General features: G+C 44.4%; 1 protein-coding gene across 3 annotated transcripts in view; it reads left to right on the top strand.

Moving 5' to 3' along the window:
- Nucleotides 1-1,133, top strand: part of ETV6 (ETS variant transcription factor 6) — a 232,567-nt gene extending 231,434 nt beyond the window's left edge. For all 3 annotated transcript variants that reach the window (XM_045073229.1, XM_045073228.1, XM_045073227.1), the window contains one exon: nt 724-1,133. In XM_045073229.1, coding sequence (XP_044929164.1) covers nt 724-829 — 106 coding nt within the window. In that variant the 3' untranslated portion in view covers nt 830-1,133. The remainder of the gene's footprint in view (nt 1-723) is intronic.
- Nucleotides 1,134-16,839: the final 15,706 nt, after the last annotated feature.

The following is a 16,839-nucleotide window of genomic DNA, read 5'->3' as shown; positions in this document are numbered from 1 at the left end:
TGTCTGGAGAGGGAAAGTGTGCGGGCCCCGAGTGGAGCTGTGGAAGGGGTGCTCCCATTCGTGAGGCTACACAGTCTACACCCAGGCTGCCTTCCTGAACCAGGGAAAATCATGGTCAAATGAGTTGCTGATGTTATTTCCAACAAGAAGATAAAGCTTGCCGTTGGCACCCAGCTACAGAGGAAGATAGACTAATGGGGATTCTTTGCTAGCATGTTGGGTGGATCAGTGTTAACACTGAAAAGGATTCTTTCTTTTTGACTTTCTAATTTCCAAGAGCACCACTAACTTGTCTTCTTATGAAAATTTTCCATTCGACATTTAATTGTATCCTTTGAGTTAAATGCAGGTTTTGCATACCATTCCCCAGGCTCACAGTCTGGGGTGGAAATGGATCTACAGCTCTCAGAGGTCACTGGAAAATCTAACTCTCTAAAAATAAGAAGCAGTGGGCTGTGCCAGGGTTCCCTCGCATGGCCATGCACAGGGCACTACACAACCTCCATGGGTGCTGTCTCCTAGACTTGTTTTATAGTTCTCTGGCCATTTTCAGGCTGTCAGAGAAAGGGGCACCTCTTCCCAGTAAGTGAGCGTTACTGGCGGGGTTCAGTAGCTCTCCTGCTGTTTGAGGTGATGGGGCCTTTGCTTTTAGTTGAGAGTTCAAGGGGAGGACCAACGTGAGGACAGTATAATCTCTGGACCCCTCCATTTCCTCTTCCAAAGGTTTATGAAAACCCCTGATGAAATCATGAGTGGCCGAACGGACCGTCTGGAGCACCTTGAGTCCCAGGAGCTGGATGAACAAATATACCAAGAAGATGAGTGCTGAGGGAACCAAGCCACGGCCTCAGCAGGGGGCCGGCAGCCGGGGGTCCCCTGCCCACGAGGGCCCTGGAGGCGTGGCAAGCAGGCGGGCTGAGAGCTGAACCGGAAGAGACCCGGGAGTGGGAGTGACACTTGTCTCGCATAGCGGGAGGGTCCCCAGAGCACCTTAGACAAACCACCCAGCGAAGGCAGGGCTGGCATTCTGGCCGAGGGCACGAGCCTGGGACTCCTGGTTCTGTTTTCTCCTCATGTGGAACCTCTCCATCTGTAATTCCTCACCCTCACCCGTCCACCTATTGTTAATTTCATGGTGTTTCTTTTTTTTTGTTTTGTTTTGTTGTGGTGTTGTTTTTTTTTAAAGACCATGCAGTTTGACTTTTCATCATTCATACAGGGGAAGACATCCGAGGTTGTTTTCCTATGGAAATATATATCTATTATATATATCTATTTTTTGCAAATCTCACAAAGTGCGGCAAGCCCAGCTGGTCAGGAAAGAGAACACTTGCAAAGGGTTTCAGGTTCCTCTTCAGCCTGCCACGTAGATCAGATTTGTGCCTGTTAATATTGGGTCTTGGCTGGAAAAAAAAAAAAAAAAGAAAGAAAGAAAGAAAGAAAAAGAGGCTTTTAAAAAAGATAAAGTGAAAAGGAGAGCTTTTTCTCCCTCTCGCTCTTTCCTTCCCGGCCTCCCGTCTGTCCTACCCTCCCCGCCTCCTGTTGAGGTTCAGATGCCTTTTAGCAGAATTGTGCCTCTCCTGGAGTCCTGAGCATTACGGACGCCCAAAGGCCATCTGTGGCCTGGGTCCTTTGCAGCCGGCGCTGCCAAATCCAACCCACATCCCGGCATCTGGCTACCTACTGGAGGGAGGCCCCAGACCTCGCAGGTGCTGCGGTCCTCCAGGAAGAGACATGCCAGCCCAGCGGGCTGCCCCCACCCCCAAACCCTACTCCCACCCCGACATGGCTGCGAGAACCCCAGGACTTGGTGGCTCCTCGGGAACGGAAGATTCAGGACAGAAGGCAGCTGCGTCATTCAGAAGGCCCCAGCATCATGGGATTAACTTGCAAGTTCTGCAAGGCAGAAAATACAAAAAGACCCCAAAGGGCCTGATGGTCAGACACTAGGTGGAAATTGTGCTGCAGGGGGGGATCTGTGCTTCCAGGGCAGGTGACTGAGGCTAGTGAGCGAGAAGGTCTTCTCTGTTCCATCCAGAGGCCATTTGTAGTCAGTTTTATGCCCTCGCCTGCTTTGTTTTGTCTTTTTTCCCAATTCCTAGCCTTTTTTTTTTTTTTAACTTTTCCTGGTCCCCACAAGATCCAGGGCATTTGAGAAGGAGGGCCCTGATGTACACAGCCACTTGCTCCCGGTGTTCGCCAGGCCAGGGCAGACAAGAAACTCCTCAGACTCATTACCTATTTTGTTTCTTCTTCTTTCATAGCTGTGTTTCAGACTGGACCCATTTGTGGCTCTTTTTCACCTCTAAATCAGGTCCGCAGTATCTTGTAAAATGAGGGAAGTGCCACCCCATAGTACTTTTGATGATATCAGATATATTTAGAAAGCTGTTTTAGGAGAGCTTTTTTTTAGGGTGTTTTTTTTTTCCTTGTCTTGCCACCTGGATTGACTCTCCCATTTCCAGGTTCAGAATCCAATATTAGGATGACAGTCTTTTTTAATCCTAAAGATTAGACCCGCCTCACAAAGCACCCCCCTCCCTGCCCCGTTCCTCTGTTTCCTCTACTAACTCGGGTGAGCACCTCACACTCCCAGCATCACCACTGGCAGCACTAGGGGGAGGCTGCCAGAGCCCTGGGTGTCTCCCCAAGCCACTTCTGACTACGTCAGGCAGGTGGGGGTTGGAAGAACACAGGCAGGAGGAATTCAACCCCACCCGTACTGACAAGAACCCCAGCCTGGGGAGAAGGAAGGACAGACTGACTGTGGGTCGGAGGCACCGGAATCAGGGAGCCCTTCAAAGCTTTTCATCTGTGCTCTGTTCCTGCCTCTTAACGAACCGCAGATAGAAACGTGGCTGTAGCCAGCCTCCTCTGCTGTCACACACTCCCCCCAACTCTACCTTCCAGAAGGTTGGGCTTGCGGTCAAGTCAAGGACCTGCTGTGTGAGGCTGGAGGGTCCACTGATGAAGGAAGGGTATGGTCTCATCTGCTTGAACGGTGGTGAGATTCAGCTGGCCCCAGCATGCTACAGATACCTTTCACGAGCGGTCACTCCAGTCTCTACAATGACCGGTGTTGGCTCACACCTGGAGATCTTAAGCCAAGTATCTGGTGTGTTGTGAAGGCTGTTGAGTGTAAGCGCTGGAGAGAGAGGGTGCATTTTGACTGAGGCCCTTTATATGACGATGTAACCAGAGACAGGACATGGTGGGGCTCTTCCCTAAGGTTAGAACATCTCATTCTGATAGAAGGACCCGGGCTTTCACTGTTTGAAGAATATTACAGTTGAATTAGGGAGGGAAATTCCCATTGGCCCCAAGGATTTCTGTATTTAAAGCAGTACCCTGTAAGAATACGTAGGACAGGTTGACACCTTCAGTCGCTTGAAGAATAGAAGGTGCTAATTCCAATATGATCTTCATTTCCCACCCAGATACATTCCCAATAAGAGTTTTCTGTTGACTCCCTTAAATTAGGCAAACGTCCTTCTCATTGCTTTGAGCTAACAAGTGGGCAGTGCTGACACCAGAGACACGGTGCTTCCACGCTGCTGACCCCAGGGATGCCTTAGGACATGCTGACCCTGCTTCGGATGTCGCGAAGCACCTGATAGACCCTCGAAGGGATTCAGAGGAATCGGGCACAGTCCCGGCCCACCGAGAGCGTCCACTCAACCTGTAGACTCTATCCAAGCTGAAATTCCTTACTTCAACACCAAGTGCTGGGGCTGATGGCACGTTCACCTGGGACCACGTGAAAAGTATGTCTGTGACTTGAATAGTTGGCCTTTCCCTGCTGCTGTCCCGGGACTGCTTGGCTTAGATCAGAAATCGAGAAAGGGCTCTGCAGAAGAGCACCGCAGAGCAGGGAAAGCTTGCTTCATCTGTATCTGGGGGGGTCACTCTCACTTGTATCTCCAGCTAGAAATTCTCTAGCACCTTCTCTTGCCTGCATCTTGGGTTCACCACGTTGCCTCTTCTCCATCAAAGGAGGTCAGTGGCTATTGGCTGGACTGGCCATGTGGCAGAACAGTCTCTCTTTCTGTCCCAAGGCAACTTGGTCTCTTGCCTGACGCAGGGTCACCAATGTCCTGAGTCCTTTCTTTTTTCCTTCCTCTTTCTTTCTTTCTTTCTTTCTTTCTTTCTTTCTTTCAGGGGGACATCCCCACAGAAAAAGGGGATAACAGACTGATGGATTTTCTCCTCTCAACAGTGTGTTTGGAACCCTCTTACCCAGGGTCTTTTTACACTGGTGTCTTGCCCAAATAAGAATGTAGCTTTAGCTAAACCTTCAATGGCTATGACAGGATCCACCTAAATGACTAAGTAACTACTGTTTCCGCCTTTCACTGTCTATGCTCCAAGTCAGTACATTTTTGAAACATTTCACTCCCTTCTCCAGAAGGGAGACTTGAGTGTCCAGGAGGTAGGATGGTGCCCTGGGAGCAGACAGCATGCCAGGGACAGAATGAGGAGTGGAATCCAGCCTGGCCAGACCCCCACTGGACCCATTCCCACCCAAGAAGTTGAAGATAAAAGATTTGGGGAAATCCCCAAAGAACAAAGGGCAGGTTTTTTTGCCCTGACGTTCGGTGCTAGTAAGTTTTCATCCCCTGCTCCTCTTCTCTGCAGAAGTCTGGAAGGAAGGCAGCGATCTAAGGAAGCCATGGTAGGGGAGGAGGGTGACAATAATCCCTGCCTGTCTAAAAACCACAGAAGACTAACCTGATACTCTTTTGGCCCCATCTGCATCAACACTAAACAACTACAAACTCCCCGAATCTTTCACACACGCCAAGTGAACATTCTCAACGATTTCTCTTTGTGACTGCAACCACCTGCAAACCAGAACGAATCTAGAATTTCTTTTTTTTCTTTTTGTTTAATTTCTAATCTCTTGTTTATGAGGTGTGGGGTTTATAAGGGACTGAATCAAATGAATGTAATAAAAAAGAAAAAAAAAACAAAAACAAAAAACAAATGCCTTTTCTCAGGGCCAGTGAGTTGCAAATAATTTTTAAAGAAAAGCCTATAATTGCATCATCTCAATAAATTTTTTATAAAAAAAAAAGGACCAAGTCTCTGTTTTTAATAATGTGAAATGGAGTCATACAGGGAAGGTATGCCAATGAGGTAAATCCTGTCTCCACTCAATTACGGTATAAAGTACAGTCCTGGTTTTCATTGGCAGGCAGCCTCTGTCATAGAGCTGTCTGCAAGGCAGTCTTGAGACAAACGGCACCAGAAGGGTCAGAAAGTTCAAGTCTGAGCATCTGCCCCAGGTGGGGAGATGTGCCGGCAGGAACTCCGACCAGAGATGCCTGGGTCCTGTGCTGGGCCAAAGATTTATCAGCTCACTGAGGACGGTGGTGATTCCAAGGTCCTCCCACAATCGAACGGTTCCTTAATCCTACCTAAATCATGGATGTGAGTCTGCAGGTGAGGTAGGGCCCAGGACTCCGCTAAGGAGCACAGTGACTTGCAGGGTCATCATCCAGCTCAGAGCCCACCCCCATGCTCCGAATGTCTCCGTGACACTGGCCAGTGGGGCCCCCTGCCAACCAGTAGGCGCTTATGATTTCAGTATCAAACATCCTACGATCATCCAGAACTATCTGTCCTCAGAGGTGGGTAGAAACGAAAAGAATGGAAAATGAAGCAAATGAAATTGCTGGTTAGCAACTCAGATGTAAGTTTGGGAAGTAGACGTTTGAAAGCCATCAGATCATATCTATATTTAAGTTGTCCTGGGTACTCTGTCTTCCGTGACCATGGATTGGTGATACTTGGCCCTATATTCCATATGGAGGGAGAACAGTGTCAAAGAGTAAGTGTCCATATATTTCCTGAGGTGCTAGTAATGCATCTGAAGCTACTGTTTTTATAACTCAGCATCACCTGGGAATTGCTAGAAATGCAGATTATCAGTTCCTCACATAAACTAAACCAAAAACTTTGGTGAGGGAAGGGGACTTAGCAATTTTTAAACAAGCTCTCCAGGTGATTCTGATGGTCTTCTCTCTGCTCTTCCCCTCACTCTCAAGGCTAACATCAGTTTGTTCATCTGGGTATAAAAAAGACCATGTGGTCTTATAAATTGTAAGTATAATTGACAGATTTGACAGAATAATTGATGATGAATTTGTGTTAACAGTACTCACACACGGCAATGCTGTGCTTTTCCTAAGACTGAATATACCGTGGAATGAGTGGATGAAGAACCACACATCAGAGTCGTCTTCTTGCTTCCTCCAAAGGAAGGAAGTCAGTAGTGACCCTGACACCTGCTAGTCGTCAGACCACACTTTGAGTAGCAAGACATCCGTTCTCGCCCATCAAGCCCTGAGATTCTGACCCTAATGTAAAACTGAACTAGCCTCTCTCTTTGGTGTGTATTCCTTTGCGAAGTCCTCCCTAGAAAATTGGTCCCTGGGGCCAATCTGCTCTGCAAGAAGTTTGCTTGTTCTCTGGGGCAGCAACAAGAGTGAACACCATGATCAAAAACCTCTTCATGGGGCGCCTGGGTAGCTCAGTCATTAAGCATCTGCCTTCCGCTCAGGTCATGATCCCAGGGTCCGAGAATGGAGTCCCGCAGGGAGCCCGCTTCTCCTTCTGCCTGCTGCTCCCTCTGCTTGTGCGCTCTCTCTCTCTTTCTCTCTCTCTCTCTCTCTGACAAATAAATAAATAAAATCTTTTTTTTTTTAATCTATACTTGAAAAAAAATATGATCCCCCCCCAAAACACAACCCATAATAGAAAAAAAAAAAAAGATGTTTTGGACAAAGTGAACTTCATCAAAATTAAAACTCGCTCTTCAAAAGATACCGCTAAGAAAATGAAAAGAGAAGCTGCAGACCGGGAAAAAAGGCAACTCTTTTATGTACAAAATCAGACATCACAGGCACTGAACATCGTCTCCTGTCTGTACTTGACCCACGACTGTCTTGGAAGATGGTCATTCATTAGCGGGCAGGGTCCGTCACTCACACATAAAAGATAGAGAGGTGGTACATGTCTGCTGTCATGAAACCACCTTCAGAGTGTGTTTTAAAATGATTTCTTCTGTGTGTTGTGCTGGCAAAACACTTCTCGCCGTTTGGCACTTCCTAATCCCGCTTCCCTTTCCTTTTTCAAATTTGTGGAGCAGGCATCCTTTTGGGAGACATATTAGAGGGTTTTTATTTTATTTATTTATTTTTAAGATTTTATTTATTTATTTGACAGAGAGATAGCACAAGTAGGCAGAACAGCAGCCAGAGGGAGAGGGAGAAGCAGGCTCCCCATTGAGCAGGGAGCCCCATGTGGGACTTGATCCCAGGACCCTGGGATCATGACCTGAGCTGAAGGCAGCCGCTTAACCGATTTAAAATAAATCAATCATTCCTAGTGAACAACCTTACACACTGGATCCTCTGGTCTCAGAACTCCAGCCAATTGCAGCTACAGGCAAAGCAAACTTTTCAGGCAGGGGTCTTAGGCCTGGGAGAGCAGCCTATGGGAGCAAGGTGCGACCGGCTGCGTGAGGAGCAAAACTGGCCCCAGACATGGGGCAGCACTGGCAAGGATGGTGGTTTTGTCTACCCGAGGAATCTGTCTGCTTCAGGGTCTAGCTTGTTTTGCCAGTCTCCTTAGGAGTCTAAGACAGAGAGACCTGAGTTCGCTGGTGCCAAGCTCCTGGTTTATTCCATTCTGATGTTAGGTCTCTGGCAGACCAGTGCCCAACCCACCTGGTATGAGAGCAACAGAGCAGAGTGGTTAAGCAAAGGCTGAGTCAGGATGCCTGGTCCCACCCCACTTCCTCTCACTAGCTGTGTGACCACAGGCAACTTACTTACTCTCTCTGTGTCTTCGTTTCCTCAGGTGTAGCACTGGGATCAGGCTGATAATAGTCCCTACCTCAAAAGGATGGTGGTGAGGAGTAGATGACAGATTACAGAGAAAGGGCTTAGAAACATGCCTGGCACAAAGTTACCTGCTATTAATTTTATACTTTACTCAGGAACCAGTGAGCCACCAACCACTGCTTCACCCAGAACAGCTCTCTATCAGTTCCACACATCATAATTCTCCAAAAAGCTACCTTCTGAAAAGTTTCTGCTGTTCCTGTTTTATTCTGTTCTAGTTTGGACACCAGAGAATGAGGGCAACCCCATCACTTCACAGAGGAGGGGTCAGAGGCCAGGTCAGGTGAGGGATCATGTGAGCCCTCCCACACCCCACAGCTGTCTGAGCCAGCACCCCGCCCCGCGGGCGCGCGCGCGCGTGCACACACACACACACACACACACACACCTCAGAGTCCACAGTGGGCCAAGTCCTCAGCCCTGCGGAGCACCTGAGCATTCAGTGATATTTACTTGTGGCAATGGACTCAACCCAAGGGAAATATTGCCTTGACTCAGGTTTACTGAGAATATTTTGATCTGGTTTTGTTCAGTTCAATAGCTTTAGGAAATGTGTAGGTTTTGTTCCATTTAAACTTGGTCTGCGAGTTTCCTTGATTTTGTTTTTCTCCCACTTGCTAAGGAAGTCCTGGCTCAGCTCATAGGTGCACAAAACAATGTTATTTGGGTTCAGTTTGGGGACTGGGAAATTAGAGCATTATGTTTGAAGAGAGCTCGAACATGAGGTGGGGGCCACATGATAAAGCCCCAGAAGTCTGGCTGCTCAGGAAACCAGGAGGTCCGGCTATGAGATGCTGCTAGAAACCTGGCTCACTGCTAGACTCCTGCTTTTCTGTTAGAAAAGGGAAGAATGTGCCTGACCAATTAGAGAGTCTTCCATTTCCAGTCAGAAAAGAATCTTCACATGGAACAACAGGAGAAACAGCAAGCCTGCTACTGGGGTCTAGTCCCACTTAATCACTATCTCAAGCAACTCACTAAAGGAGCGTGGCTCAGTTTCTTAAAGAGTTCTTTCCCTCAGGGCGTCTGGGTGGCGTAATCAGTTGGGCATCCAACTCTTGGTTTCAACTCAGGTCATGATCTTGGGGTTCTGGGATCAGGCCCCACTCTCCTCAGAGGAAAGTCTGCTTCTCCCTCTCCCTCTGCTCTTACCCTCACTCTCATGCATGCTCCTCCCCCCCCCCCAATAAATAAATAACATCTTAAAAAAGAAAAAAGAATTCTTTTCCTCAACGCAACATTGAAGTGATTCAGTGAAGAAAATGTGTAACAGTCCTAGCACATAAGTGTTAGTTCTCTTTCCTTTTTTATGCCTGACAAACCCTCCCCCCAACTTATACACACTGCACAATTCTGTAATTCTGTTTCTATGGAATTCCAAGTGGGAAAATCACCCAGTGACAACTGCTGAGAGGTGTTGACCTTTTGTTTCTAATCAACTGAATTGCCACTTGACCTCCTCAAGACACACATGACCCTGAGTCAAGACCTTGACCAAAATAGGGTAGATTACCTTGCAAAACCATCTGGGAAGTCAGCACATCCTTCCTCTGTCAACCTCCCAGAGGAGCCTCCCCCAAGATTAGAAAGCAATCTGTAAGCCTTTCCTCTCCCCCAGCTTCTGCCTCCTAGTAAAAGCCTCCACATGCCATTTGCATCAGCTTGGCATTGGTTAGTTAAATCAGTAGATGAATGCAAATTCTCCAAGGAATTCGAAATCTGCTTTGGGCTATTCAGTTTGGAGCTGTTTCCTTTCCTTTCCCTTACAGGCTCCCAAAGCTGATTCCCACCTGAGGGAAACCTAGACCTGGAACACTCCAGAGATGACTTTATCCCCCAAACCAAAGATTTTCTATTGGTTGTGGTTTAACCTGCTTAGGTGAAATCAGGGTTTTAGACACTCAAATAAAGTTCCCTTGCAAGTAGATGCTCCATTCTCTCCCAGTGCTCCCAGCATTCACCACCGCGGCCATCTTCACATACTACCTCAGTGCCAGTGATGGCAGGACACCTGACCACAAGCAAGAGAGAGCCACCCTTGAGGACCACTGAATTCATTCCCATGAAAGGTGTGGACTCAGACTCAAATTTGACATGACCAGGCCATTTGGCTAAGACATGTGCCATGAAGAAGATCCACTTCTGTTCTACACTTACCTGCAAAGGCTCCTTCCATTTCAAACAGGTAGTGTGGCATAATCAGCCATCAAGGAGGAATTACGCCAAAGTCAAATAATTATAGTGTCGTGATGTGCTGTGCCTTTAGCCTCCCTCGCTTTATAATTTTGGGTGCCAACCTTTGGATGGGCTCAGACTTGCCAGAGAACATTCCCTACTGGGTGCTCCAAAGAAGCCCCAGTTCCAGAGAGGCTGCTCGGGCAGCCGGAACAGGTCTAGCCCAAGGGCCTTCGAACCAGTCAACCCCAAATTATTTTGAGACATGTCTGCTTTTTTGTTTTTTGAACATATTTGGAAGAAGATCCAGGTGTCCCAGGCAGTGTATAGCTTCTGAGATGGATCAGTAAGCTTCCTCAGGGAAGTAAGATCAGGGTTGTCTGTTGAAAAGAGCACAAGCCTTGGTATGAGGCGGGGTGGGGTTGGAATCTGGCTCTACCCCCTGCAGAGATGGGACATTATAAGTAAAAGAAAAATAAAAGCAAAAAATAATAAAAAGAAAGGAAAACTCATCTTCGAGTAGGCATTTCCTTCTCTACCATTCTGAAAGATTTCTTTGAAAAGTAGAGATAATGTATATAAAGTGCCTGGCACATTTCAGATGTTCAATAAATAGTATACATTATTATTCAACTGGGTGGTCCTTTCTCCAGAAACTGGATAGGTGGATATGGAATCTCCTGTCTAAAACATCATTTTCTCTACTTGCCAAATCTTACCTAGCTTCTCTCTTCATAGTTTGTTCTTTTTGCCCTTCATTATTCAAGGAAAAAAAAAATTTAAAGAAGCAACTGAAGTATTGAGGCCGTCTAGATCTCTTTTGTCAAGGGAACCAAAATCTTTCCCAATTCATGATGTATAGGGCGAGTCTAAGAAACATTTTTGAATCCTGCATAAAAATCTTCATTCTCACATAGTACTTAGAAAGAGTGCTTACATACACTATATTTGTAAATTCTTATGACAACCCCATGAAAAAAATATTTTCCCTCATTTTAAGGTGGAAACTGATACTCAAGGGAAGGTAAGATTTGGTTAAGTTCTCACAGAGAGAAAGCAGGAGAACTTGATTTCAAAATAAGATGTTCTTATTCCTTTTTCTTTTTCTTTTTCTTTTTTCCATGTTATCCAGGAAAGGAAACTCTTCAAACCACTGTCAGCCTTTGATACCAACGTTTCTTGATTTGGCTAGTAGAGAACAGGGCTCTTATGGAGGAGAGACAGGACAAGTAACTGGCTGGAGGGGAAGGCTGGACCTGGCAGTGATCTGGAATTTGGAGTGCCAGGAACCAAGGGAGGGTGCCGCTGGTGTCTCCTAAGGCAGCAAGGTGTAGTAGGAGAGCACTGGGTGTCTTGAAATGTGGGATGTCAAAGAGAGGAAATTGTATCTGAAAAAGAGTTGGAGGGGTACTAAAAATAAACTTCCTCTTAATTATAATTTCACTTTGGGCCACCTCCACCTCTCTTCTTTACTGACTTCATAAATTTTTTCTGACTTTTTCCATGGTCTTTTCTCAGGAATCCTGTCATCCACAAGAATGAAGTTCAGTTCATTTGTATACTGAGAAGGGCCAGGGATATGGCAAAATAGAAGTCCACCATCCCAGGTGAGGCCACATGGAAGGAGAGAGTCTGCTGAGGGGACTAAGGAGCAAAACTCTGGTGAATTCAGCAGGCAGAGACGGAGTACAAGGCCAGGAGCAGAGTTGTACAGATTACCAGTTAGCTGAAATGGGTAAAAGCCAGAGTTAAGGATGTAAACACTGGTATTTGAAGGGCAAGGACCAGGCAGCCAGATATGGGATGAGAATCCAGAAAAATCTGGAAGCAACTTCTAACACTGAGGATGGCCAAAAGCAGAAGTATCAGAGGATATGAGGACAACTGTAGGGGTGCCTGGGTGACTCAGTCAGTTAAGCATTTGCCTTTGGTTCAGGCCATGATCCTGGGGTCCTGGGATCAAGCCCTGTATCAGGCTCCCTGTTTAGTGGGGAGTCTGCTTCTGCTTCTGCCTTTGCTCCTCCCCTCTTTTCTGGCAGTCTTTCTCTCAAATAAATTAAATAAGAAAGGGAAAGAGGAAGGAAAAGAAAAGAAACAAGAAGGAAGAAAAAGAAAAGAAAAGAGAAAAGAAAGGACAACTGTACATATGTGTTTGCATGTACTTTTCTGTGTGTGTGTGTTGTGTTTTGTGTGTTTGAACAAATGATAATATTGCTAGGACAGCTCAAGTTATGGGAACAAAGAATATTAGAACTAGAACTAGAAGGAGTCTTAAATCGTCTCATGTAAATTGGAGCTCAAGAGAAATGAGTGATTGACCTGAAGTCACAGAACCACCCAGTGACATAGCTAGCAAGCTTCTCTATGATTCATTGTCTTTAGCACAAAGTCAGGAGAATACCTCAAAAAGGAATCAGAGGCAAAGAATAAAAAACAGTCCTCAAAAGTTGCCAATCAACAGCATAAATATGAAGACAAAAAGAAGAGAGGAAAATGTTCACACATTCAGATTTGAAAAGTACCATACATGAGAAGACAATTTAGTCTTAGGAAAAACAGATCCTAAAAGCAGAAAATGCATAAGAATATAGTCTCAGAAGGAAATGCAAAAACACAAAAAAGATTACTTTTATGGGCAGCTTGATGCCAAAGTTTTATAATTAAGTGCATGCCATAAATATTTGATTTTGCATGAAGAAATACAAGGAACTGGTTTGTGTGAGAGGAAGGGGACTAGATGTTCACTGCAATATAAATTTAAAAAGAGGATGAATAAACCTAGTTTATTAGCTGAAAGGCTGTAATTGGGTGTTCCAATAAAGTGGCTTCCTGTAGGCTTCTCAGCAATTTATAAATACACACAGACAGTTCAGAAACAAGGAGTTCACTGAGGCTATAAACTAAGCCTTGGTTTTCACTCTTGTCCCAGAAACAGTCAGATAGACTAGTGCTTAAAATGGCAAAACTTTAAACAAAATGAGATGAGCAAAAGTTATAGAATTGGGATGTGGAGGGTTATAGCATACAGAAATGTAATACATATCCCAGCTAAGACATAAGTGAGAGTAGAAAGGTGGTAAGCGAGCCTATATGGTTACCAGGTTCTTACATTTGATAGGAAGTGATACAATATTAATTCTAAGACTCTGAAAAGTTAGGGATATATCTTGTAATGTTTAAGCAATCACTATTAAAAATGCAAAAAAAAAAAGCTAACCGATAAAGTGGAATTATTAACAGTTTTCAATCCAAAAGAAACCAAGAAAAGAGAAAGAGAGAAAAATAAAATAGATGGAACCAATAGAAAATGAAGAACAGAGGCGCCGCGGTGGCTCAGTGGTTTAAGCTGCTGCCTTCGGCTCAGGTCATGATCTCAGGGTCCTGGGATCGAGTCCCGCATCGGGCTCTCTGCTCAGCAGGGAGCCTGCTTCCCTCTCTCTCTCTCTCTGCCTGCCTTTCTGTCTACTTGTGATCTCTCTCTCTGTAAAAGAAATAAATAAAATCTTTTTTAAAAAATTTTAAAAAAGAAAATGAAGTACAAAACATAGACTTTAATGCAATCAAATTAGTAATTACACTAAGTGTAAAAGGACTAAACACTTCAAATAAATAACAGAGATTGTCAGAATGGACAAAAAGCAATACTCAAGTTTATGCTGTCTATAAGGGACACACTTAAAATATAAAGACACAGATAGATTAAAAATCAATAACTAGAAAAATATGCTATGCCAACAGCAAGCATGAGAAGTCTGATGTGACTATATTAATATTAGATAAAGTAGACTTCAAGGCAGAAAGTATTATTGGAGATAAAATGGGAGCCTTTCAAAATATCAGACACTTGCAAACACTGGGATTAATGTTATTTTCTGTCCTTGACAAATCTTTGAAGTTGTAGTTAAGCACTTTAAAGAGTGATAAATTAGGACTATATACTTGGAAAAATACATGAACAATAAAATATGTCACTATAAGAAATAATAAGGCAAGGATATTACTACCAAAAAAAAAGATTTCATTCTTCCAGATGGCTGGATGATATTCCATGATATATATAATGTGTATATAATATATGTATTATATAATATATTACTTATTAATATTACATTATATTATTATAATACATTAATTATTATGTTATTTATTATATATTAATAATATATAATATAATATATAAAGGGAATTCAAGAAGACTGGGGTTTCCATTCCACAGTGTCTGGGGAATGCTAGAAGAACAGGGCTCTCATTGTTTAATGTCCAACATTTAACTACCAGAGAGCTTCCTTTCTACTCATTATGTATGGCCCAAAGTTGCTGGGAGAGGTAATCAGACTATACGATAACATCCTTTGAACTCCCTGGAGAGCTTGACTGACAGTAAAGCATGTGATAGATAGATAGATAGATAGATAGAGTAAGCTAGAGCTACAGATCTCCTTTATCCATTCATCAGTTGATGGACATTTGGGCTCTTTCCATAAATTGGCTATTGTTTTTTTTTTTTTTAAGATTTTATTTATTTATTTATTTGACAGAGAGAGATCACAAGTAGGCAGACAGGCAGGCAGAGAGAGAGAGGAGGAAGCAGGCTCCCTGCTGAGCAGAGAGCCTGATGCAGGACTTGATCCCAGGACCCTGAGATCATGACCTGAGCCGAAGGCAGTGGCTTAACCCACTGAGCCACACAGGCGCCCCCATAATTTGGCTGTTGTTGATAATGCTGCCATAAACCCCAAGGTGCATGTGCCCTTTCAAATCAGTATGTTTGTATCCTTTGGGTAAACACCTGATAGTATAATTGCTGGCTCGTAAGGTGCTCTATTTTAACTTTGTGAGGAACCTCCATGCTGTCTTTGCTGACTCCAAAATATATGTGCTATTGTTTGCCTCCCCCTACATACATACATAAGATGACTCCAGATGACTTGCATTACACTTTGGTGATTCTGCTATTTCTAGAACTTCTTCTTTCTGTTCCTTATCCTTTCCATTCCCTTCTAGACTTTCTCCTTCATATCCAATACCGTTTAATTAAGTGGGAATAAATTACAATATCCACAGGAACTAGGTTTTACACTCATTTTAAAAACAAATGGTCTAAGAAGTCCTGCTGGAGACTTTGTATCTCCTCTGTGAAGTGAATTACTCACTCTTAGAAGCTCTAGATCCAGAGTCATGATCTGGGCAACCACACTACTCACAATCCTTATCTCAAGATGTGGGGCACTGTTTTGCTACAACTATAAAAATGACAAATATAAGGGGGAAGGAGCAAGATGGTGGAGGGGTAGGAGACCTAAATATCATCAGGTCCCAGAAGTTCAGCTAGATAGGAACCAAACCATTCTGAATACCTACAAATTCAACAGGAGATTGAAGAGAAGAGAAGCAATTCTAGGAACAGAAAAACGACCACTTTCTGGAAGGTAGGACATGCAGAAGTGAACCCGAGGTGACATATGGGAAGAGAGACTGCGGGGAGGGGGGCCAGCTCCCAGGAAGCGGTAGAGCAGGGGAACACAAAATTTGAACTATTAGATGTCTGCTCCACTGAGGGACATGTCTCCAAAGGCTAAGCAGGGGGTGGAGCCCTCATGGGTACAGTGTGGTCTCAGGACCCGCAGGGTCACAGAAAGATGGGGTGTGCTTAAGTGTGGCAGAGCTCCCAGGTCAGAGTGGGGAAGCTGGCTGCAGAGACAGAGCCAATGGGGGATCTCTCAGCTCAGTGTTACCTTAAACCATGATCTGAGGAACAGTTGGACCACTGCTCTTTGAGCCAGGACTCAAAGAGTGGCAGATCCCAGAAGACTCACCTTCTTCCTCCGGGAGGAGTGGCATGGGAGCACCGCAGGAATCGGCTAGGTTTGGAGACTCCAAACCGGGCTGTTCGCCAGAGATAGAAACACTCAGTCACAGGCCAGGTGAGCTCAGAGTGCAGCTGGAGACCAGGGAGATGAGAGTGATTGACTGCTTTTCTCTGAGGGCACACTGAGGAGTGGGGACCCAAGCTCTGATTGGGAGGTCTCTATCTTTATTCTCCACCTCCAAAGCTGTACAGAAAGCATTCAGGGAACAAAAGCTCCCAAGAGCGAATCCAAATGGATTGCTTAGCCTGGCCCCTGGCAAAGGCAGTGAAATTCCACCTCAGGCAAAGACTATTGAGAATCATTGCAACAGGCCCCTCTTCCAGAAGATTAGCAAGAGCATCCAGCCAAGCACAAGTTCACTAATCAGTGAGAACTGTGGAACTCCAGAGCAAGGGAAAGCAATAAAGAATTTATGGCTTTTTTCCCATGATTCTTAGTCTTCCAAAGTTATTTTTATTTTAATTTTTATTTTAATTAAACTAATTTTAAATTTAATTTAATTTAATTTAATTTAACTTAATTTAATTTATTTTAATTTTATTTTTAAATTTTATTTTTATTTTTAATTTATATTATTTATTTATTTATATTAATTAATTAAAATTAATTTTAATTTTAAATTTTATTTTTTTCTTATTCTATTTTTTAAAATTTCTCCTTTTTCCTATTTTAATTTTTTTTAAACTATTTTGCCTTATCAATACCTTTTTAAAAATCTTTTGAGGGGTTGGGCACCTGGGTGGCTCAGTGGGTTAAGCTGCTGCCTTTGGCTCAGGTCATGATCTCAGGGTCCTGGGATCGAGTCCTGCATCCGGCTCTCTGCTCAGCAGGGAGCCTGCTTCATCTTCTCTCTCTCTGCCTCCTCTCTCTCTCTGTCAAATAAATAA

Source organism: Mustela putorius, unplaced genomic scaffold (genome assembly GCF_011764305.1).
Source record: "Mustela putorius furo isolate JIRA1106 unplaced genomic scaffold, ASM1176430v1.1 tig00537227_pilon_pilon_pilon, whole genome shotgun sequence".
NCBI classification, from domain to species: Eukaryota; Metazoa; Chordata; class Mammalia; order Carnivora; family Mustelidae; genus Mustela; species Mustela putorius.
Note: the sequence above shows the minus strand (reverse complement) of the source record. Positions and strands in the feature narration are given on the sequence as shown.